At 39.3% G+C, this 23,277-nt stretch overlaps 1 protein-coding gene across 10 annotated transcripts in view; it reads right to left on the bottom strand.

The window, feature by feature from the left end:
- The window catches only part of PIK3C2A (phosphatidylinositol-4-phosphate 3-kinase catalytic subunit type 2 alpha), a 77,528-nt gene that overhangs the window by 34,453 nt on the left and 19,798 nt on the right, over positions 1-23,277 (bottom strand). For 3 of the 10 annotated variants that reach the window (XM_082318386.1, XM_082318394.1, XM_082318395.1), the window contains exons 1-4: positions 21,391-21,516; positions 8,452-9,626; positions 2,452-2,558; positions 636-793 (exon numbers count right to left, since the gene is read on the bottom strand). In XM_082318386.1, coding sequence (XP_082174512.1) covers positions 636-793; positions 2,452-2,558; positions 8,452-9,561 — 1,375 coding nt within the window. In that variant the 5' untranslated portion in view covers positions 9,562-9,626; positions 21,391-21,516. Of the gene's footprint in view, positions 1-635; positions 794-1,714; positions 1,804-2,451; positions 2,559-8,451; positions 9,627-18,561; positions 18,581-20,958; positions 20,978-21,390; positions 21,517-21,649; positions 21,666-23,277 lie in introns of those variants that run through there. The other 7 variants (XM_082318388.1, XM_082318389.1, XM_082318390.1 and 4 more) reach the window with 6 other exon arrangements.

Below are 23,277 nucleotides of genomic sequence, written 5' to 3'. Positions count from 1 at the left end.
ATATGAATTTATGTACAAGAACAAGGCAAACCTAAAAGTTCCACCCCAAACTAATATTCCTGGTTACCCACAAAACTGGACCAGATAGTTGTGGCACATCGCATCAGTATTATTTTAGCGTTTGTGTTCATAAGCATATATTGAAGTCAAGTAATAGATAATTTCAGTGTTTATTCTTATTTTCCAAAAGCAATTTGTCTGAATTTTTCGATAGCCTGCAAGAGTTTATTTAAACACATGTTAGAGTGTTGAAATAAAAAATTAAATTAAAAGTTAAGAATCTCAGTCCTGGTATCGTCATCCCCTCAATTACCATAAAGTAGGTCAAACTCTTGAAAAACTGTTTTAACATTCCCAGCCGTGGATAGAATAGTGCTTCTGGTTTGCTTGGCTTTCCTTTTAAAAAAAAAAAAAGTTTCACTTTTTCAGCTTCTAAATATTTTCTGATAGAGGCACTGACCCAGAATTAGGTTCTTCCTTCACTTTCCTTTCCCATGTTCCCCACAAGCAATCCACGCACCTGAGACCCAGGGATTACAAAAACCGAAAGCTGTTGGCCTAGACTTGAGTGTACAGCCTTAACCCACCACTCTAAGACTTACAAGCAAACGCCAATTTAAAAAGCAGAAACATACCATCACATGTAAAAGTTACTGGTTGCTGGAATTCTTCGATTTCTATGGAAACCTTGATACTGGCACTCTCCCCACTTATATTTCTTTGCAGCATGACTGGACTCAGCACAAAGCCTGGATTTGTTTGCTGATTAGCCCAAGGAAACTTGGTCCTCAATCTGAAAGTAGAGAAGGTTTATGAAACATTGCAATGGATAAGCCTAAGACTAAAGCAAAATAACATGGTAATAACCACAAGCCAGAACAGTAAAGACTACCTTTTGCTCGTTACCTAAATTGTGTGTACAAAACACCATTTAATTTTTCTACTCTCAACAGAACACTGCCCACAATAATTATAAAGGTAGTAGTTAGAGGGGAAAAAATCTAGCTTGTAATTAGGCAGGTTTTCCATATAGCTTAAAATACTTAATACGTCCATGCTTACAGGACATATCCACCTTCTGTAGAACCTAAGCTCTAAAACAGCTTTTAAAAAAAATAATCCATGGCATTTGCTAAAAATGAGTTTAAAAAAGGGTTATTTCTTTTGTGTACTGAACTTAGATGCTATGCAGAAGGTAGTTATTCCAAGTTGTGGAAGTTAAGAAAGAGGCCTAAATTAAGGGAAGGGCTTTTCTTTAGGACAGAAACAGTATAAAACATTCACCTAGTAATAAATAGACAGTACTTTGATAGCTGTTTTTTATTTTCTGCTATTTAACATAGATAAAATAATTTAACCTTAACATTCTGCCAACATTAAAGTAGTATTACAGGAGGTTAAGAACAGAACTCATCTATAATGGTCAACTATTTCATCATCTTGATTCCTGACAACAGCATGAATGGGAAAAAAAAAAGGAATCCCTCTAGCAAGCGTTGCTCAGTCAGAAGTCCATCAGCATTTTAAGCACTGGGTCTTGAAAGAAAGGGCAACAATTAGATTTAACTAGAAACTGTTGCAACAAGCCTATTTTATGTGACCTTTGTCTTAATGTTTTTCATCAGTAAGCTTCACAGGTATATGACTTCTCACTGGTTTTATGGAGTTTGCTTTTCATTTCATAAACATTCCTGTTTTAAAAAGTAGCTGTTACCCTTCAGATTCAAAGATCTCTATTTCCCCCATTAGTTCTTGGATTTTGATCTTGAGAGGAAAAAAGGCAAGATTCCTAGTTTGTCTTCTCTAGGAAGAAAGCAAAAAAAAAAAAAAAAAACCCTCATTAAATCATGGTAGTAAGCAAAAACAAAATATAAGGAGCATTCTCGGTTATCAAGTCCCATCTTCTCTGGTACGACCTTTAAGAAACTTCACCACCTGATCAAAGCAGGAACAAGTTTGAAGGTTTTATTTGTTACAGATTTCCAGTTGTAGAAGCAGAAATTAGAGCATTTAAGGGTTAGAAAGCCATGGAGTGACAAGATTTAGTGAGGTGCATCAACTAAGAAAAAATTACTTCTTTCAAAAGAAATTGTATTAAAAATATATAGAAGGAGATACAGATATATGGAAACACAGAAAATTAGTTTGAGGATAAAAAAGTATTATAAAACCAAGGAAAAAAGTGAGAGGAAAGTCAGAGGACCAAAAGAACAAAGAGGAGATATGATAATTCAAAAACCTTAGTACTGAACACCCTAACGATTCTGTTGCATTCTTGAAAAAACAAGACAAAACCAGGAAAAACTGGGATAAGAAAAGGGAAAAGGACACATACTGAAATCTGCCCATCAAGCAAAAAATGTACGACTGGCCCTGTCAACCTAACTGAAAATGAGGTTTTTAGCTTTTTTTCTTCTTCAGAAAGCTGATCTGTGTTCAGTAATTTCTTACTTCGTAACTGCTTGAGAAAAAGCTGACAGTTCTTGATTCTGCCCTTCAATTTCTTGGAGAAGCACGTTTTCTGTCAGCATGCCAGTGGTCCCATTGTCTTTCTGCAACTCAAAGATAATACAGTGTTTAAATAGCTGCAAACACATTCCTATAGCCAGCAAAGCCATGTGTAGATGATAGATTTTCAGGAGTCTGAGGTTTACTATTAGTTTTATGTCTAATTCTATAAGGAGAAAAACGTGTATCATTATGTTGAGTTGAAAAGCAAAGATTCACTGGACCAGTGACTCCTTTACCGAAGGTAATTCATTTGACAGCATCATTATCAGTTAAGATAAAGTTGCAAGCATAACAGTTCCTGAGCGCTCAGCATTGACCTGTTGCATTAGAATTTGGCTAGATTTTGCTGAACCAGAGGAGGAAGACAGACAAATGTTTTTTCCTCCACTTCTGCAATTCAGCCTTCCGTATAGTCCCAGAAAGAACCATTACACATCAGTTCTGCCCGTGACTACCTTTTCCTATAAAGCAGGAAAAGATAAATTTTACACTGGAAGGAAGTAGCATTCAGAACACTAAACTCGGAACTAATCTTGTGGTATCAGATTACTGCCGTTTTAATCCCTTATGCCATATGCACCCGCCAGCTCCCAAAAACATAAACCACAATCTTTGAAGTATTCAATCTAAAAAACAATTGCTAAAAAGAGAACTGCAGTTTCAAACAACAAAATCTAATAAACTTGAAAAAAAAATCACTAACAAAACTGCAGCAGTTTTTAATCCATATCTGTTTCTGATCCGATTCACAATGCAGCCATACAAATGCTAGTGTAAGCAAACAGCAGAGAGCAGCTGGAACAACCAGTGGGGTTGAGGTGGAACTCAACCATCTGTAGTCTGACAGCCCCCACCAGCCTGCAGCACTCATGAAACTCCAGCCAGATACTCCCTGGAATAGGTTGATCTTGAAGAGTTTGCTCATGTCCAACTTAGGGTCATTGTGCATGGAGGATAAAGCCTTCTGACCAGTTACATTTTACATCCAGAGCTTCTACCATGCTTAGAGAAACATTTAATCCACCCAGAAGTCCAGAAAAAAAAAGCAGACTGCACTAGTTTTTCTGAAAATCATCACAATTTATTCATACGTGAAATAGTGAATAACTACTTAACTATTTATGTGGGTTATTTATTATTAGCTGACAAAGTTAGCTGAGCATCTAATTTTACTAGAGCATATCAGACAATATAGTCAAATTAGACTGTCTCAGAAAGAGGGTCAAATCTGTAACATGCAGGGCTAGGGACTGTCAGGTCTTTTCCTTTTAGAACTTTTTTTTGCTCAAATTAACTTGTTTAAGAAGTATAGCATGAACTTAGAAGGGATAATATACGCAACCCATAATTGCCACTTTAATTGCAGTTAAACCTAGTTGTTTCAGCTAAAATATTGGTTTCATGAACACTGATCAGTTCAAAAGGATAAATTCTATATAACTGGAGATTAGCCATACCATAGGAAGCAATTAGAGCAGGAAGCTGTAAAGCCACAAAACCTGGAATGAGATTCAGGAGCATGTATAATACCTTAAATCTAAAAAGGTTCTTCCATCCTAATATCTCAGACAAGTTCTATCACATAAAAATACTTCCAGGCAACTGCACAAGACCTGCTGACAGACCTGTGCAATTGTATCTAGTACAGGTATTCTTCAAGCAATTGCACAATAACAAAACAAAAAATCATACAAGGAACCAGGAAGTCAACATACCAAGCGGAAGGTAAACACCTCTGATAAAATTCAACTAACTGCTGGTCAGCTCTCAACACAATACTCAATCATTTCAAATCAAGAAGCTGGCTATACAAATGTTAAATCTTCTCTATTTAAGAATAGTTTTTAAAGAAGTTAAGTAATACTACAAATAAGTACTTAAAGCACTTTGCAACTCTAATGAGAGTATAAAAGCAATACACAAGGGGATTATTTAAAATAAAGTCATACCAGTGATGCAACTTTGCCACTTTATGCCACTATGTGACACTTTTGAATTATTTACAGCAAAATTTGCAGCTTAGTCTGCTGTTAAATCGAAAGAACTTTAGGGAACAAGGCATGTCTACACATGCAAGCTCACGCAGGGTAAACAAATTCTAATGTAACAAAGGAAAAAAAAAAAGGTTTATTTGGTTACCCATAGTTGACCTCAGGGTCACATTTGGCTAAGGAGAGAAACATAAGGTTAATTCAAATATGTATTGCTGGAAATTACCTCCTGGTGGAAAATTAAGAACATTAAATACCTCCCTGCCTATTTAGTTGAATTTCAATACTAGTTTTTCATCACTTTTTGGAAGATAATTTCAGGAGGACAAGCTTTGATAAACTAAGAAATCTATTTAAATTCCACTGGACTCAGATGATTAGGGTTTTGAGCAACAAGTAGGATTTGAATTTCTTTAACTTCCAGATGAGCAAATCTAGGAGGTGCAAAAGCTATCAGTCAAACAGGAAAGAACTTGTAAGAAAGGACTTCAGGCCAAACTAGATAAATAGTTCCTATCAGCACAGCCTGCAAAAATAGAAGTGGTCTGCAAATACAATTACTCTTAACACTAAAAAACAACCCAAAACCCAGTAAATTACCAAAAGTCAAGTTAAATTAACTCCCATCAGTATATAAAGCCACAAGACTCTTCAGCTCTGTGGAGAGGAAAGGCAGAGAAGAAAACACCTAAAATAGGACAAAATGATGATTTTCCCTCTGCTTTCAGAAAGGAGAGTGACAAACACTGAAGTATTTAAAAGGGAATACTGAATATGTAGATACTTCATCAAATATGAAGCAAAACTCAAAGCAATCTATTGATGTGAGGGATTAAATATAATATGACAGAATCAAAATATATGACTAGAAATTTTTACTAATAGTTTTGTTTAAAGGGGCAGTGAGACTATGAGTTATTCAGGGGAAAAAAAGATCCAGACTTAGTTAGGATGCAAGACTTCAGGACATACTTTGAAGGAAATGTATACCTGGAGGTAAATGGGATAAAATACAAGATAACTGCCAAAAATAGAGGCTAAATAATTCAGCTTCCTACAATACCAGAAGGAAAATTATTTAAACTAGAAAAAAAAGTAGCAGCACAGGATGAGCAAAAGATAAAGCAAAAGCCACAGGTTATGTTGAAAGGATATCTGTTTGAGAAACTCGTCTTTAGATGCATTTATTATCCTTAGTAACTCAGCACAAGCAGCAGAAACATCCCTGCTGATAATTTACAGTCTTTTATCATCAGCTAACTTTATAATACAGGCTAGAACTGGAGCGTTATGCCACAACTAGTTATCCACAGACTGGAGGAACACAAGTGGAAAGTAAATCTCAAACGTTCAACTGGGCATTCACTGCAGGAGTCTGCTATAAACTACGAATTTGTTTGAAAAAGATGGTGGCTTAAGAAAATCAGATATATTAATTGACTACAGGATCGATACGTGCTCTTGTGATGCCATCGTGAATAAAGCAAATGCAATAAAAGTGTATCAAGCAGGATGCCCCTACCTGTAACGAGGGTTTATTCATGCCACTGTACAAGGCACTGTAATGGTACACTGTGCTCTCACATAGAGAACTAAAATTCTCATAAACCATCTTCAAAACAAAAAAAAGTGACAGGAAAGAGAAGCTGTCACACAGAGCTTGCAATGAAAGCTGACAGAAAGTCACTGTCTTTTATAACATGTTGAGGTAAACATCAAAAAGGTTCTTTATCTTAAATACCTGCTGTTCCATCCTGTTAAGAGGAACATTTGCTAAAAGCTAGTTATGAATGCATTTCCGCTGAAAATCAGATGATTGATGAGGACAGTGAGGGCCTGGAACAGCCTTTAAATCAAAAGTAGCAGGAGGAAAAGACCGCATGTAAAGGCAGAGCTTGAGCATTTTATGAATCAGTTAACACGTGATCTGCAAATAGCATGGGATTGGACCCAATGAACAGGAAAGACCCTTTTAAATCCTGCACTCTTGAAAAAACCCTGGAATTTATAAAAACAGATTTCATTCAGCAACAGTCAAATACTACCTTTCTACAGACAACACCTCAGAAACACTGATCCAATACAGTCTAGCTATTCCAGTCAACGGTTACATTACGACCAAGCAAACATCACTGGAAAACTTACATCACTAGATAAAATTATAAACTTCAGAAGCAAACTGCTGTAGAGCCCAAATTTACATGCCCCCTAAACAGTAGGAAATAACTGAGTTCACATATCACAGCTCAACGGTGAGTGGGAAAAAAATAAAATTAAATTAGACCCAAGATCTTCACACATGTAATGTTAAAAATGCAATCCCTTCAAAACAGAGGTAAAGGTTTTTTGTTTTGGTTTTTGGGTTTTTTCGGTTTTATTTATTTATTTATTTAGGGGTTTTTTTGATCCTTCTCCACTGGCCTTCTATTAAACTTTTGCCAGAATACTGACAACTAGCCCAGAAAAACAGGAAATCCTTCAAATGGGGGGCCAAAAATTTTACTTCAATGGAAATTTAGCCTTTTAAGCCAAGGTCTAGTAAATATTCATTTTTCTGAGAAAAAAAACCTCCCCCAGTTTGGGGGGAAGGGAAGAGTTAAGGAACAATTTGGAAAAAACCCTTGACTGATAACAGTTGTTTTTCATGGCATGGCCCTAGCCTATTAAAAACACCTAGAAAGACAATACATAAGATTCAAAACAGCTGCAATCCAAAGTCTCCAAGGCAAACAAATCTTTTACTCCCCTGCCTCTAACCAGTTTCTACAAATACAATTTTTCCTGCCATTTCCTTGCCAGGGTGTTGACTTTTCCACTGAAGACTTCTCCTTCAGTCTTTGTACTCTCTCTACCAAAAAATAAAAATGCAGAAGTATTCATATTCACTTTCTACTAAGGTGACTAATATTTTAAAACATAATGTCTTGTTTTATAATGGAATTATCACAGAAAAAATTTTAAAAGATAGGAAAAGTTAAATAATCTATAGCCATTTACTGGACTTGGGAAAGAGTAGGATGCACTTATGGGGGCATAATTAATCAAACGAGATTGCTACAGTATTGACCATCTGCTCCACAGTTTAGTTTTGATACAAGCTGCATGTACCCAATGTCCAAAAGAATGAGTGTCATAACTAAAGCCTCCGTTGACATTTTTGTCTTGAAATTTTGATGAAAGTGATCCTGATCCTAGAGCAGAAGTCACCCTTTTGCCCTGCCTGATAAAAGTAACATCACACAAAGACGGTCTTCCTTCTTCCGGAACAGTACAGGGTTTCTGACCCAACAGGCATCCCACCTTCCAGGACAGTATGACCAAAAGGTTTGGTTACAATCTCTCTAGCATTCCTGCACAGAAAGAAAGATTTCTACCTATGAAAGGGAATTATAGTGGTCCTGTGAAAGACTGCATGTGATACTGGGAGAGCAGAAAAAAGTTTTGACTATGCCATCTTTCTATTCTACCTTTTTTTTTTTTAAAAAAAAAAAAAGCTGACAGGTTCAAATATAAGGCAAAAAAAAGATTTTTTTCAAAATCTGACATAAAGGCTGCTCAGATAATGCCTTCAGTGTCTAACTCACCATCTTTTTATGTTGTAGTATCATGTGAATTGCTCATTAATTCAAATATTTATAAATATGATTTAAATACTTAATTGTTCTGAAGATTATTTCAATTTCTTTTTGCAGTCTGTTGAAAAACAGCAGTTTCCTCCGTAAATGTGGAAAGATTACACAAGGCCAGAGTTACTTTGGGATTTAGTTCACTAGCAATGTTCAATTTTCTGAATATCACTAATACATACATACGGCAGTAACATCACATTATTGTGACGCTGCTCAAGACAAGTAATATTTAACAAACAAATACAGACCTTAAAGTGTCTTTAAAAACTGTGATTAATCTTTACTATTATACTGCAATTTAAAAACACTGATTTACATACCTGTGATGTTTGGCCCTGTAACTTTGCAAGTTGAGTTGTTCGCATGTTTAAGGACTGGCTCCTTGTAACTGTTGCTCCAGAAGATTTCCCATTAACTTTTCTTTCCAGATGACAAGATACTAACAGCTTTTCTTCTAACAGCACAGCATCCCACGGATCTTCAGCAGTCATACTTGAAGCTCTCTCTCCATCATTCTCTGCCTTATTTAAAGTCTCCACGCTATCCACTTTTGGTTTACTTAGGGGATCCAAATCTAACCAATCAAATTTACTAACATCCCTGCAGCTGTCTGAGGTTGGTAGGCTAGAAACTGCAGACTTTATAGCAGTCATTTCGAAGTCCGTGCTTGACTTCCCATTTTTCAGAAATTCTGAGGTGCTTGCAATTTTGTCAAATACTTTTGCCATTTCTGGTGTAAGTACTGGAGGATATATAGGTAGGCTTCCTTGTGGATGGAAAGGTGTAGTAGCTGCCACTGGGTATGAAATGTATTGCGACTGTCTTGGAAGACCAAGATAAATAGGTTCTCTAGAGTAATAGGAGGACATATTTGGATGGAATCCATTTTGAAATACACCAGTTTGTTTTGTGTAAGAAGCTGAGGGGTAAATAGGAGGTAAAGTGCATGTCACAGGTGCTGGTATCCCAGGTGTCCACTGTCTTCTCTGACCCGTAGGCCCAAGATAAAATTGCGAAGACACAGATGGGCTCAAAATAGGATTCACTGGTAACGTAGGTACTTTACTAGATTCAAAACTGTCATCCAGCAGCAGTTTCTCTAGTTCAGCATGAGTAAGCTTCTTTATGTCAATGGTACTCAGTTTATCTTCCATGCTCTTGGCATCAGACTCTGGAAACACCATGAGATCATGGTCCTGTTTGTTATGAGTCTGTACTTTTTGTCTGGTGCTGCTTAAAGAATGAAAAGTTTGTTTATTACCAGCTATACCTCTTTCTTTCTGCATCTTAGCTAATGCCTCAGCTTCCATCTGCAACGCCTCCTCTTTGTCCACATCTTTTGACCTGGCGGCTGCCAAAGAAGGTGAGGAACGCTGTTTAAATCCATTGCTACTGGATATCTGGGCCATACCGCAAGAGCAGATGTCCATTTAAAGAAGGAACACTTCCCTTGTACTGGTTGTCCACCCTTGGCTTCCAAATAGATTTAGCAGATCTGAAAATGAAATGAAACATTAGAAACGCATAAAAGAAATCATACATTGAGAACTACTAAGTCATACATCACCAACTGACAAGGTTGCACATGTCCTTCAGAAACCTAGGACAAAATTTTAAAGAGACCTTTTTTTTTTTTTTGGAGTCAAACTTAAAAAGAGAAGCCACACAATTAAATTCACAGCCTTTGAATTATGTAAGACCCTTTTTTTTTTTTTTTTTTTTTAATAGTACTTACCAGTACGTACAGTACTGGTTTCTTTTTGCACCACTAAACCTAAAACACAGAAAAGCTACATCCAGGTACCTAACTGTTTTCAGATTTGAGTAATTCTGCACACTTAGCCAGGTTCAATCTCAGAAGTAGAAAACATTCTAAAGACTATACAAATATCTAGCATTGATAAAGCACATTATCAAGAGGACCTCCAGTTTACTTCACTATATTAAAAAAAGATAGACCTATCAAACTGCTGTACCGTGATTATGATGGTCATAATGATGCTGAAGGACCTCCCTTCCTTTGGAAAATATCATTGTACTTTATTCTCTTAACAAGAGAAATAATGCTTATGAAATGCTATTTCTTGGAGAAGCAAAGTAAGTGATTTAAGCATAGCTGCTCTTAAGTAATTGCCTTAACAGGCCCTTAAAGGAAGTGTCATTCACTACTATGTAAGGGAAGAAGCTCTGAAAGGTCATTTTTGCTTAAGGCCACCACCAAGAAAATTACATCTTACATTTCTCCAATTCCAATCTTGTGCTCAGTACTATTATACAACTTCCCATATTCACCATGATATCTGTGCCTCATTATTAAAATAATCTTACAAGAGATTACCACAAGAACTATGTTATTTTTCAATATTATTTCTACTTTATTCTACGGCTTTTACACACAGATAGGTTAGAGTTGAGTCCAGGAGATGTTTTCCAGCAACAGCTAGTATGCGTATCAAGCAGCAAGATAAAAATCATGAATAATGAGTTTCTGCTAGGAGAGTTACCTAAACAGCAATCCGCATTAAAACACAGTTTCACTGAACTAGACAGCCCTTTAGATGTAAATCATCATGGGTTTAAGTCACAGAACGATCTACAAATAAGGAGGTCTCTGCAGCAAATCATGTAGATAATTTAAAGGCTATCTTTATGTCCCCTTGCTATTCACACCCATTAGATTTTTTTTTTCCCTTGAATCAGACCAGAGATATGTTCTTTAAACAAACCAACTGTACTTCTGTGGGCTCGCCACATAGACAACGAGAGTCTTAACAGATTTCTAACAGATTGTTTAAATTCTTTAGGACTCTGGCCAAGCTTTTGTTTTATCTTCTTCATTTCAGCAGCTTTTATTGTGAAGGACACACATCTTTATAAGAGGTTCTATATATTTCAGCTAAGTCTGAAAACATAAATTTAGGTGAAACCCCTCACAAAGCAAGATTAAACCAGAACTGATGTTACAGGTACCAAGACAAGATATAAATGAAAGAGGGTGTCTTCAGAAAGACTGAAACAGTGACAGACTAACGAAGTTATAAAACCCTGAAAACCACACCACTAAAGTCCTGGGGAATAAAGTCTTAAGGAGGAGCTTTGGAGGTTACTAGTATGTATCCATTCCACAAGATAATAATATTCAGCACGGATGAAGTCTACAGAAAAAAGCAGACACCAGATCCTTTTCCATACAATATATTAAGCTGCAGAGTTTGACATTCATTAAAGCCACAACTATTGCCATTAGAAAGAAGTCCTGTCCTATCTACTGCCTATTTGCACAGCTGAGTGTTGAACCCAATTGGAAAACCAATTAAAAAAAACAAACACAAAACCAAAAAACAAACCAACCCCAAACTTTTTTGCTGGGTTCCTTTATGGTCAGTGCAGGTCCCTGGCCCCATTTACAGCACAGCTGTGGCCTTCAGTGCCATTCGGTTATTTACTATCCTCCTGTTAGCAGGGCAGTCATTCTAAACCTTCTCCTAAAGATGTACTGAATATTTTGTAGATGGTCTAAGCCTACTAGCCACAGATAACATCCTAACAAGAAGTCTAATATACTTCACACCAACTGCTCAGACTGCCTAGATATCCAAACAGGCTTTAATCTCTTTATTAACTTACAGCTGGCTAAAATTGCTATGTCAAATTTTCAGATGCAAGAACACTCTGACTTATGAAGTCTTCTCAATAATTCCTACTCGGCTTTTCCAAGCAGCAGCAGCATGAGGTAAGTGCAGTTCTCACAGACTTGCTGTTGCCTACGGATCCTAAATAGCAGCAGCATTTTTTTCCTGATTTTTATTCAGAAAACTAAAATAGGATCATATTTTCTGAGACTATTCAGAACTGTTTGGGCTACAACTTTGAAGATTATCAATGCATTCTGGTGCTGCTTGATAACTACAGCAGCAAGTGATTTTTCTTAAGGAAAAAATATCAAGATTATATATAGTTAGTTTGAAGTCCATACAACAACAACTCTGGCTCCTCAAAAAAGTAGGAAGCCTTATTTTTCTGCTGAAATTGACAGCTTTGATCTCCATACTCGCCAAGCAGACTCCTATTCACAAGAAGTCTTTTCCACAAAGTCACGACTGCAGCTAAACATACATTCCTTAGCACTCAGAAACATAGTGCACAGCTACTGCAACACATTCATTCGTAACATCTACAGATTTCCAATCACTCAATAACTGCTTGTTTATTTTCCAATTTCACATTACAGTGCTGCATTTTTGTCAGCGTATGATTGCACACTTGCACTGACAAATCCCGTGACTTCTAGTATTCAAGGCAGAAGAATATTATTAGTGGTTACCTGAAAAGTGGAATTTTATTTTTACAAGACAGTCTTATCAGCATACATACACTTAATTTGATCGCTCTATTTAAGTCCTGTCCTTGGGAAACTTCTAAAACTAAATCAGTGTACAAATTTCTGTCAAATTTTATAAGCAGACTGCAGTTTTCAAACAGTTTGAAGTTAAAAACTGATTAAAAATCTGATAAAATTGCAGTACTTTTAGCAAAACTTTATCCTGCATGCCAGTTTTAAACAGTAAATTCACATGATAAAACATCAGAAGAAAAAGCTCCCCAGGCATAAGCACAATTAAAATAAAGGTAGTCCTTCTTTTAAATGCTAACTACACTGCATCAGTTAACATTTTCACATAAGTTCAGCTTCACGTAGATGGCTACAGAGTCAGAAGTTCAAAGTTCAAAGGCAGAGAGCGAGCAGAATTTAAACTTCTCCAACATTTGCAAAGGGAAGGGTAAATTCCATTTGGGCCATCTATCAGCAGGGAACTCCTCTCAAACACTCGGAAGAATACGTTTCAATTCAAATCCTAGAAAGAGGAAACACAGCTACCTGAGCCATTACTGACCATCCCATAGGAATTCACAAGAAGTTTGCAACAACTGGAAGTCATCAGAAGACCTGGAAGTAATCCTTAAAGAGTCAGGATTATTCTCATCTCAACCGCTGCACACTATTTTAAGTAACAGTAATAATCAGTTTTCAACGGTCAATCTGTTCACCTTCAAGAGCACAACTCTCTTTCCAAACACTTAAAGAATGGGTCAAATGCTTTTTTTTTTTCCAAAGGAAAACTAGAAGTAACTGAAGGGGTTATAACAGAAATTTGAAAGTGATACAACAGTCTCCGACACCACTTATTTCTCCCCTAAATTTGAAATTAAATGGACACATTCACAGCCTATACAAAGTCACCGTATTTACACTGCCCTAGCAGTAACTCACCAATACTGCCTGCTTCATTCAAATGCAGGTCTAAAAATCTCAACCACCCGATTTATCTACAGCCTTGACGAAAGGTAATCTGCCTCTTGCAGTGAGACTTAGTTAACTTTAAGCAATATTTTCTTCAAGTATTCGACCAGATGTCATCAGACATGCGTCCGCAGACCTCCTTCTCTGGCTCCAGTCTAGCAGAGTTTCCCTAAGAGCAACGCTTACTTGGTGGTAATTTTGAATAAATGTGTTTAGAGTCTAAAGTTAATTTCCTTAGTCAAGTCCCTGTATGTTGCTATAGTTTTATTTAATTGAGTATTGCTCATTATTCGTTATTTCAAAGGAGTAAAATGCTCTTTAAAAGAAAAAAAGAGCAGCAACAAAACTTTATTAATATCAAGAGCCAATAAACAGCAAGATGTCTATCTCCTTCAGATCAAAGCCTCTACGTAGAATGGAAATTAACTTCAAACCAGATTTTCACTTACAGAGGCTTACATAAAAAAACAAAATATATTTACATATGCACTACTCTAGCAAACACATAAAATTGAGCCATGAAGAAATTTTTTTCTAACGAGGAAGTTACAGGTTTCCAATGAGAAACTTCAGGAGAGTCAATACAGGATATTACATCTCTACCAGGACAAAGACTCCCAAAATCTAAATTAGTTTCCTATCTTAATGAGCAAGGGATGACTTTATTAGAGATAAATCCTGTAACCTTAAGCAGAGGTAATTTCACCATCTGCTCACGTACATGTTAACATTCTTCCCTACTTAAGACGAGATGCACTACAACTTTCTCTTCAAAAAAACTCAAGGCTTTTAACATTCTATTTATAATTTGTTCTAGTGCTAAACAAAGCACTAGAACACATTATTTGGTAATTCATTCTTAAAAAATACTTTATAGTTATCAGAAATCAGTGCACATAAATTCCCCAGAGTCCAAGCACTAAATACAGAAGCAGTGATAACAAGTCAGACCATTTCCTGCATTCCTTATAAAGTAACGCTCTGACATACAGTAGCCAGAGCTTCCTCAAATCAAGTGTAATTGTCACAATAACTCCATGGTTATTTTGCCATTAATTAAAAAAAAAATAAAAAATTGAGGCATTTGTCTAACACTGAATAATAGCTAACTTAAGAATTAACAAATCTTGCCTGCATACCAGAGACGGTAGCAGTTTTATGGGATAACAGGGAAAACTTAGCAAAACAAGACAGCAGTAATATACTATGGAAAGTACTAATAATCTGCAAAGGAATTCATAGCCACATTTGCCATAGCAGGAAAACTTAACAAGAAAAAACACAAGAACTTCGATGTTCAAAAGCCCTCTCTGCCAAACGCATTCAGATTACTACAAATCAAGAATCAACTGAACAGATACTCATGACCTGACTTCTTGAAGTCCAATATTTTTTAAAATACTGTGAGGTTTAAATTAGAAGTTTTTCAATAATGTGTACGTAAGTAGTCCTGAAAGGCTAGTGTTTCAGGTATATGGTTCTACCTGTCTTTCCACTAAAAACTTAGTAGCTTCTTTAAGCCAGTCATTTTAGCAAAATTAGAAAGCACCCCCTTACAGATGAGATTAACACAGTTAACCGAAAGATTGAATCCATTTCATTTTGGGTCACATCTACAGAATCTTCAAAGGCAATTTCACTAGCTTAAAGACAGGTGCAATTTTTAATTGGGCACAAACTCTGAACCAGCATTCATTTCTGTTTTGCTCAAATCATTCAGCTTGGAAATACCTAAGCAGCTGTACTGAGACCAGCAACTGCATCTCTTAACTTTGATTTTAAAAATTCATTTACATCTAAAAAGTACAATTTCATCACAAAACCTCTGATCTTGAAAGCTAGGTAAGAATAGGGTGTTTTCAGTACTAGAACAAGAAGCCTCCGGGAATGCTTCAAGGTCTTTCAACATCGGCAACAAATCCCTTGAAAAATCCAGCCTCGGCTGTTTCAGTGACTATAAAAACACCTACGAACTCTTCTGCTTAAATCAATTTTCATCCATGACACTGTGCAGAAGACTTACTAGATATGGCATACTTTGTAACCGTAGAATCTTGATTTTCTGATCAACGTTCCAAGAGAGACAAAAGGTGGAAGCATCTGTCATGATGTCCCAGCCAAATCTTAGTGTAGGCAGCTACAGCTACCTACAGATCATATGTTTTTCACTGCCACAGAGTACTCTTCCCCTTCTTGAAGCAGTGGTTTGCATCATGAGCCACTGCAAGCCACTCCACCAGTAGATGTGGATACATGCAGATTTGGTACAGTATGTTTGCAAGCTTCTTCAGCATATTTGTGCTGTTATACTCCTCCCCTCAAATTTTGAACCCAATCACCATTTCTTTTAAGTCTGTTGAAGAGATAGGGGTCTTAAAGATAAATAAATTCCATGGAAGTTTCATAAAAACAAGAAACCTGACACCACCAAGAGCACTGGGTGTCACAGCTAGAAGAAAACAGTAGCATGAGCTCATATTATTGGACACCACAGATTTATTGCCAGGATAATCTTTATAAATGCTCGAATCGTGGCAAGAAGTCCTTAAAGCCAATCAGCTGAAGACACAAATCAACAGGAAACTTGACATCGGTTTCAGCAGCTGTAGAACTACTCACCAACTTCTGCATCTCCGTATTTCTCCCTATTTTATTCTCAGCTCTCTAACAGCATACCTGCAATTCTGTTCCTGCCCAGTATTTTCTGGATGCAGATACCAGAAAAAGCAATAACGAAACTGATGGCATCCCAGGCTGTTTCATTCTGATGCACTTGGCCAAGACTTTTTTCCGTGCCTTACAGCCAAGCCTATTACCAGCATTGTTTGACAAAGGCTAAGAATTTTAGTTCTTTTGCAATGTTTCTCTTTACAGAATAATGCTTTCATATCTACTCCTTCTGTTTCAGAAGTTTGCTTTAAAAAACTTTTTACGGATTCTCTTGCTTTTCAGTCACCTCTAAAGTTGTGCTTTTCTCCATGTCACCCTTACGATTCAGTCTTTTCCACCAATCCCTCTTTTCAAATGGTACTTGAAAACACTCATGCAATACAAAATATTCCACACAGAATCAACATTAGCTACTGCTTTGGGGTATGGGGTTTTTTTATTTTTTTAAGTAATGCCATTGCCGCAAATATTCTGATTCCCTAGCTGAATAATTTGCACAGCAATCCATGATGTGCAAAATAATTTTACTCTGGAATACCACTTCCATGGAACAATTAAGAGTGGAAGGGGCCTCAGGGGGTCTCTAGTTCCATTACATGCTCACAGCAGGGTCAGCTATGAGAGGGTGACAAGGCTGCTCAGGGCTTTATCCAGGCAGCAATATCAAAGTTTTAGTTATTCATACAGTGCAGGCCTGATAACAGCAGAGCATGACAACTTACCTGGAGCATCTATCTATACTAGTACTTCCACTAATCCCAATACCAGTGGTACTAAGCTGAAGGTAGACAAGATTTTAAACTACATATCCAATTCAATCAAAAATATATAAAGTGTCTAGAGGATGGGGAGGACAGAGAAAAGAGGAAAGAAACATTTGTGCTATCTGCTTTAATTACTCAAATAGAGATGCCCAAACACCTTCCATATAGTTTCATAACATTCTACAGCATAGACAGAGGACCATGGTAAAAACCCAAATTTTCTTAAGTTATATGCCTGAAGTAAGCCCTGCAAATATCCTCCTAATGTCACAAAGCATTCAAAACACAGAAAAATACAGGAAGTTCATGATGCAATGTACAGTGGCTATTAACACAGGGAGATGAAAATAACCCTCCCCCACAAAGATACTATTCTATTCCCTGTGCAGCAGTGCACAGTATACACCTTCAACAAAATATAATCAAAAACATTAGCAGCATAGGGAGAGAAAACCATGTCACCACAGCTCTGCCCCAGATTTAACTCTCTATCACTGTATTAGGATCAACCTACCAGTCTAACCAAATGCAATTCTGCGGCAGTAGCCAAATTGTTTCTACCACTTGCTTCAGCAGACGAGTTTCCCCTCAGGCAGGAAACTTGCACAGTTTCAGTTACCACTGGTAGATGCTTCTTAGTCACAAACCTAGTATTTATGAAAGTATTAAGCAGAATTGTTGATTATTAATTGACAGAACAAATGCACTGTTCACATGTACCTTTCTGCTTTATACATTAGAAAATACTAAATGCTTATCAGATGCATTGATTCAATGATTACTTTTTTTTTAACACTACGCTGGTAGAAAACTGAACAGGATGGCTACACTCTGTCAGACCAAAGGTTCATCTCATCCTTAACTTGTCTCTAAGGGTGGCTTCAGAAATGCAAATGGAAAAAAGCTAAACCAAGGTAAGCATGTAATGACACTTCCTCAAAATACTCTTCTAGTCTCCACTAATTTGCCACTCAAGCACTTCTGAATCCTCAGGTAGCTTCACTAAGACCCCGATGGATTTTTTTTCCTCCAGGAATTTGTCCAGCTGCATGCTGAACTCGGGTAAACTTTCAGCACTCACCTTACATACCTCAGCACTGTCACCACACTGCTTTTCTGCTGTGACTACAATCTAAGTAGAAGACCATATCAGTTACCGACGACCTGTCTCAATATATCTCCTATAACTACTAACATCAACTATAATATTGAAACCTATGAGCTACAAACTCTATATGGACCAAATTATTTCATCTAGGTCATCATGCAGCAACCAACCTCTAGGCCTGAACTAGTGACACACTCTTAACACAAATACCATGAGGTCCTCGTACACTACATACCACGAGTTTCCAATTACGGTTGTTTTTTTGTAAGTAATGCTTTGTTTATAACTTTAATGCCACACACCTGAAAATTAGAAGTTATGGGAAACAGGCAGACATACCCTCTCTCTCTCTATTTCATTTGCTTCAATGAAAGCACTCTGAAGTGACCACCACTTGGAACAAACTAAACTTACTCTAAGTAAATAATTTCAGGTTGCATTTCTACTAAGGTATAGATCAAAGTAATATTTCTCATAACTTTTTTTAATGTGAGCTTTGAGGACAACATTTTATTCTAAATCTTTAATAGATTAAGTGAGGTTTATCATTACTAGCATGCCTTGAACCATTTTCTCCTTCACTTACTTGTCCAGTCTGGAAACAACTTCTGCATTCTTCTGCGAAAACTGACATCACAGCAACCTTGTTGTGTACAAAGGGACTGGATGAATGCTGTATTAGATGACTGATGTTATTGACCATTGCTGATAAAAACTGAACTCTGGTTCTGGTAAGTAATTACACATCCACATCTTCTACTTAAAACAGTGGAACACGTTTGCAGTTCCACTTCGACAAAGCAAACAATTTAGATTTGTGTTATACTCTCTCATTTTCAAGTTTGTTGTACTATTCTGAAATAAATAAATACCACAGTAATTTCTGCACTAAATGCAGACACTGAAAGGCAATACTTCTAAAATAAAAAATGGAGGATCATTACCTGAATGTCATTAAGGCTGACCTTAAAACACATACTATATTTTATGAATTCTGGTCATGTTAGTGTTACGCTTATGCTGTCCTACCTATGAATGTTAATTTATTGCCATTTTTAAAGCTTCCATAAGATAGCCTTAAGATTGTTCAAGAATTTAAAGACAAACAATATGCAATACTGCTCTAATCAAATTCAAATCTAGCATTTATTTTTTCTAGATAGTCCCACATTGGTCTGGTTTTGGTCCCACATCAAAGCCTAACACAACAACAAAAAAAAACCCCAACAAAACCAAAGTGTCACCTCAGCATTTTTATTTGTGAAGCAACATTTTAACTCAAGTTTCTTCAGCTAGATAGCAGATATAATAGCAGCACTGGATAAGAAACATCAGCAGTTTCAAGTTGACTTAGTTTGAGAAGTAAGAAACAGAGGAACACAAATTCAGAAAAGATTTTTTTACTTGACATTTTGAAATGCAACATTTCCCATTTAAGGCATTCAATTTCCTTTGTTGCTACATAGAGAGCTACTCAGAAAAGATAAAAATAACTAAATCATCAATCTATCTTTATAAACACCGATTATACTGATGAACCTTTATGTTTGAGTTCTTAATTATGACAATAATACTCCAAAAGGAAAAAGGAAACTCGAGTTTCTACATCAAGATTACTATTACATTGTAATTAAGTAGGACAAATCTATTTTATTAAATCAATCATAGTTTTAAATCTTTCTTGAGACCTCCTATGTAATTTTATAAAAAAGCACCTTTATGTAAAAGACTGTTCAAATACAGCACAACATTTAAGAAAATAGGACTCTAAATAGTTCATTACTTTTTTGTTTGGGTTTTTTTTTTCCCCAAACAAAAGGCTGTTTAACTTCAAGTATCTGTTACTTTACTTCTCCCACTGCATTTATCTTTTATGCAACTTTCTTTCACTGTCCATTTATTCGTATTAGTTTTGCTTCAACTTGCTTTCAGTTAAAAAAGAAAAAACCACAAACACACAACTTGGTCAGCATTATAGTCCCTCCCCCCAAATGTGGTAAATGAGCCCAATTTAAGCAACTTCTCTTCCTCCCAGACACATAAGAAAGTTTTCTCCAGGCCCACTCTCAGTGTTGGGGGAACGAAGGACACAACTACCTTCAAAGCTAACAAAATCAACTAACAAAATACTTTCATCTGTCAGATTTCACTTCCTCTGCCTCATTTCTGCTTCCCCTTTGGATTCTTCATAAATCACCCATCACTACTACTCTTGAACACAGTTTTTATTCTACGTAGGTATTGCACAACATCTTTTACAAACATCACACGTTTTTTCTTGGCTTTTCAGTTCCCTTGGGAAAGAGATTTGCATTAAGCATGCAAGGTTGTTATTTAAAACCTCTGCACCTCTCCCCTACCCCAAATCAGCTTAACTGCACTATGCTCTAGGACCACGTTTGCAATAAGCAATACAAGGACAAGGAAGAGCATCAGAATCTTTCTTTTCTTCCAAGCTCTTTTTTCTGAGTGCATCTTACTACCACATTTTCTTTCCCCAACAACAGCACAGCTGTTAGCGGGAGGCTACCCGGGCTAACAAAGACGCAGATATACCTTTTTTTGCTACACTGATGCAGAATAATAAACTTGATGAAGTTGTGAACAGCAAGCCAGCTACACGCTCCCATGTATTACTACTACTATCTGAAAAGCTGCCGGAGGAAACAGCAGAGCTGGTTAAGGACCAGCTTTGTAAACAGCCAGCTTCTCTGGACGCAAGGCAGCGCACCAGCCCGAGGTTAACTAACCCACTCAAAAAGCCTACACGGCGGCGGATAAAGGGAAGGCAAAGCCCGTGGGTCCCTGCCGCGGCGGCCCAGGTCCCCCCTGCGCCGGGCGAGCGCTCCAGCTCCCCGCAGCCTTCCCAAGCCTCCCGACGGCTCCCGCCGCCCCCGAGACTTCACCCTCCGCTACAAAAAGCGCCTCTGAAACCCGGAGCGCTACGAAGCGCAAGCAGCTCCGCAAGACGCCCCGGCGTTACCGTTCCGTGTCAGAAGCAGCGCCGCAGATAAGGCAGCCAGCCGATGAAGAACTGCTAGCAGGCAGCGCCGCCGCCGCCCGCCTCGCCGGAGCCCGGACGGACCCGAAGCGGCGGGGACGACCCGGGCGGGCGGCGCTGACCCCGGCCCCGCTGCCCACCCGCCACCGCGGCCCGAGCCCCGGGCCCCGCCGCTCGCAGGTGCCGCCCCGGCAGCGCGGGCAACGCCGCCAGCCCCCGCGCCCGGAGCCGCGCCGAGGCCGAGCCGGCAGCGGGGAGCGCCCGGAGGCCGAGGGTCGCGGCGAGGAGAGGGCGACGCGGGGGAAGGGGCGGGTGGCGGAGGGGGGGACGAGAGGACAGCGGCAGGGAGGGACGGGAGCGGGCGGGGGGAGCAGAGCCCCAGCCCCGTCCCGGCGCCCCGCGGCGGGCTCCTACCTCGCAGCGCCGCCGCCCCGCGGCACCGGCCATTTCCCTGCTTCCCTCCCGCCGCCGGGGACGCGCGCGCCAGGCTGGAGGCAGCCCCCGCCCGCCGCCTGACCGCCGCCGCCGCCGTGCGCTCACTTCCGGCCCGCAGCGCTGGCGCGGGCAGGCGAGGGGGCGGGGCGCGGCCCTGAGGAGATGGGCGGGGGCGGGGCGCGGCGCCGGCCGCCTCCCTCGGACCCTGCCCCGGGCGCCCGGCCGGCCGCCACCTCACCTGTCCCCCTCGCCGCCTCCCCGGGGTCGGGTGCCTCCCCGCGGCACGCTGCGGAGCCCGGCCGGCAGCGGGGGTCCGCGCCCGCCGGGGACACGGGCCGTTAGCGGCCGTAACCGCCGCCGCTGTGGCGACCGGGCCCTTTCGGCCACGGCGGCTGGGAGGCCGTGAGGTGACTCTCCGTCATTTCCTCCCCTTATCGCCCCATCTTCCCAAGAACGCTCGGCATGACTGCAAACTTGCACAACGCACCGAAAACGTCCGCCTGGCAGGCGGGAGCTGAGCGGCGGGTCCGAGGACCTCCCTCCGCCGGCGGCCGCGGGGCGGGGGTGCTGCCCGCGCCGCCCGCAGCAGAGCAGGCACGGGAGGAGGAGGAGGAGGCGGCTGAGAGGTGACGCCTGCGAAACCAGGGTGCTCCGCAGCACATGGGGTTTAGTCGTAGGAAGACAGACTTTCATCACTTGCCGGTTGACGGCTCCGGTGGTTTGGAACAACATGTTCCACTAGACGGAATTTTGCTTAATTTAACTTCAGAAGCTACTTCGCTGGCCCCAGCAGATCCCTGTTGTCAACTCCAGCCTTCCTGGCGTACCAACATGTTTCAAAGAGACGATATTTTGGTTTGACCTTCACAATAGCTTCAAAAGAATATAATGCTTGGAGTATGCTCAGAAGTATTGCATGTGGGATTTTACACAAAGTTTAGACAATGGGCCTTTCATAAGATCAAATTAAAAGCTGTAACGGGCATTTAAAAGGAACAATATGATTTTTAACGTAGATGCAAAAGAATTCCAGTAATTTTCTATTCTGTCCATTCAGGGGATACTACTTAAAATAATCAAAGAATTAAGTTTATGCCTATTGGTATTTTATTCAGCCCTTTTAGCACACTGAAGTTCCAAAATACACAAAACGCTTAATGAAGCACAGAAGACACATGAAAAAGTATCAGTTTAGAAGCTACAATAATAAATGAATTAATAAAAAGTCATAAATACATTGCAGCAGTGACATTTTCTGTGTGACTACATATAAACCCCACCATTTTAGCACCTAAGCATTTTCTATCGGATAAATCTTGACCTAGCACCACGAAGGTCAATGAAAGCCCTTGCAGGTGACTTCAACAAGAGCAAAATGGAGACTTGGAAGGCTGACACGAAGTGTGCTCCTGTAGAAGCATCATAGGCGTGACGCTTTAATTACACAGATGAAAAAAATTACCAGAGTTCTTACTACCCTTGTGATCTAAGCCATCAAGAATTTTTCAGGTTGTCAGTTATTAAGAGGAGAAATCGATCCTTTCTAACACCGTTCCAGACCTTACAATCAATAAGCCAATTCTGGAGCACAGAACAAAGCATCAGTAGAAGGCATCTATTTTGCTCTCCAGGTCCAGGTTTCTTTCCAACAGTGGTCTGTCCAAATACACCTTCTTTTCAGATTGCATTTTAGATTTCTTTGTCCTGGCAGTCATGGCTCCTGGCCACCTCCTCTGCGGGGCTCCTGTAGTGGTCCTGGCCAGGAGGCCACTCTACGTGGGGGAGTTAGTGACCCACATAAGTTAGACGGAGGCCTCTGCTGCGCTGTGCTGGCCTCCAGACCCGTGTTGTGCTGCGCGTATCCCT

Source organism: Platalea leucorodia, assembly GCF_965183815.1.
Source record: "Platalea leucorodia genome assembly, chromosome: 7".
Taxonomy (NCBI): Eukaryota; Metazoa; Chordata; class Aves; order Pelecaniformes; family Threskiornithidae; genus Platalea; species Platalea leucorodia.
Note: the sequence above shows the minus strand (reverse complement) of the source record. Positions and strands in the feature narration are given on the sequence as shown.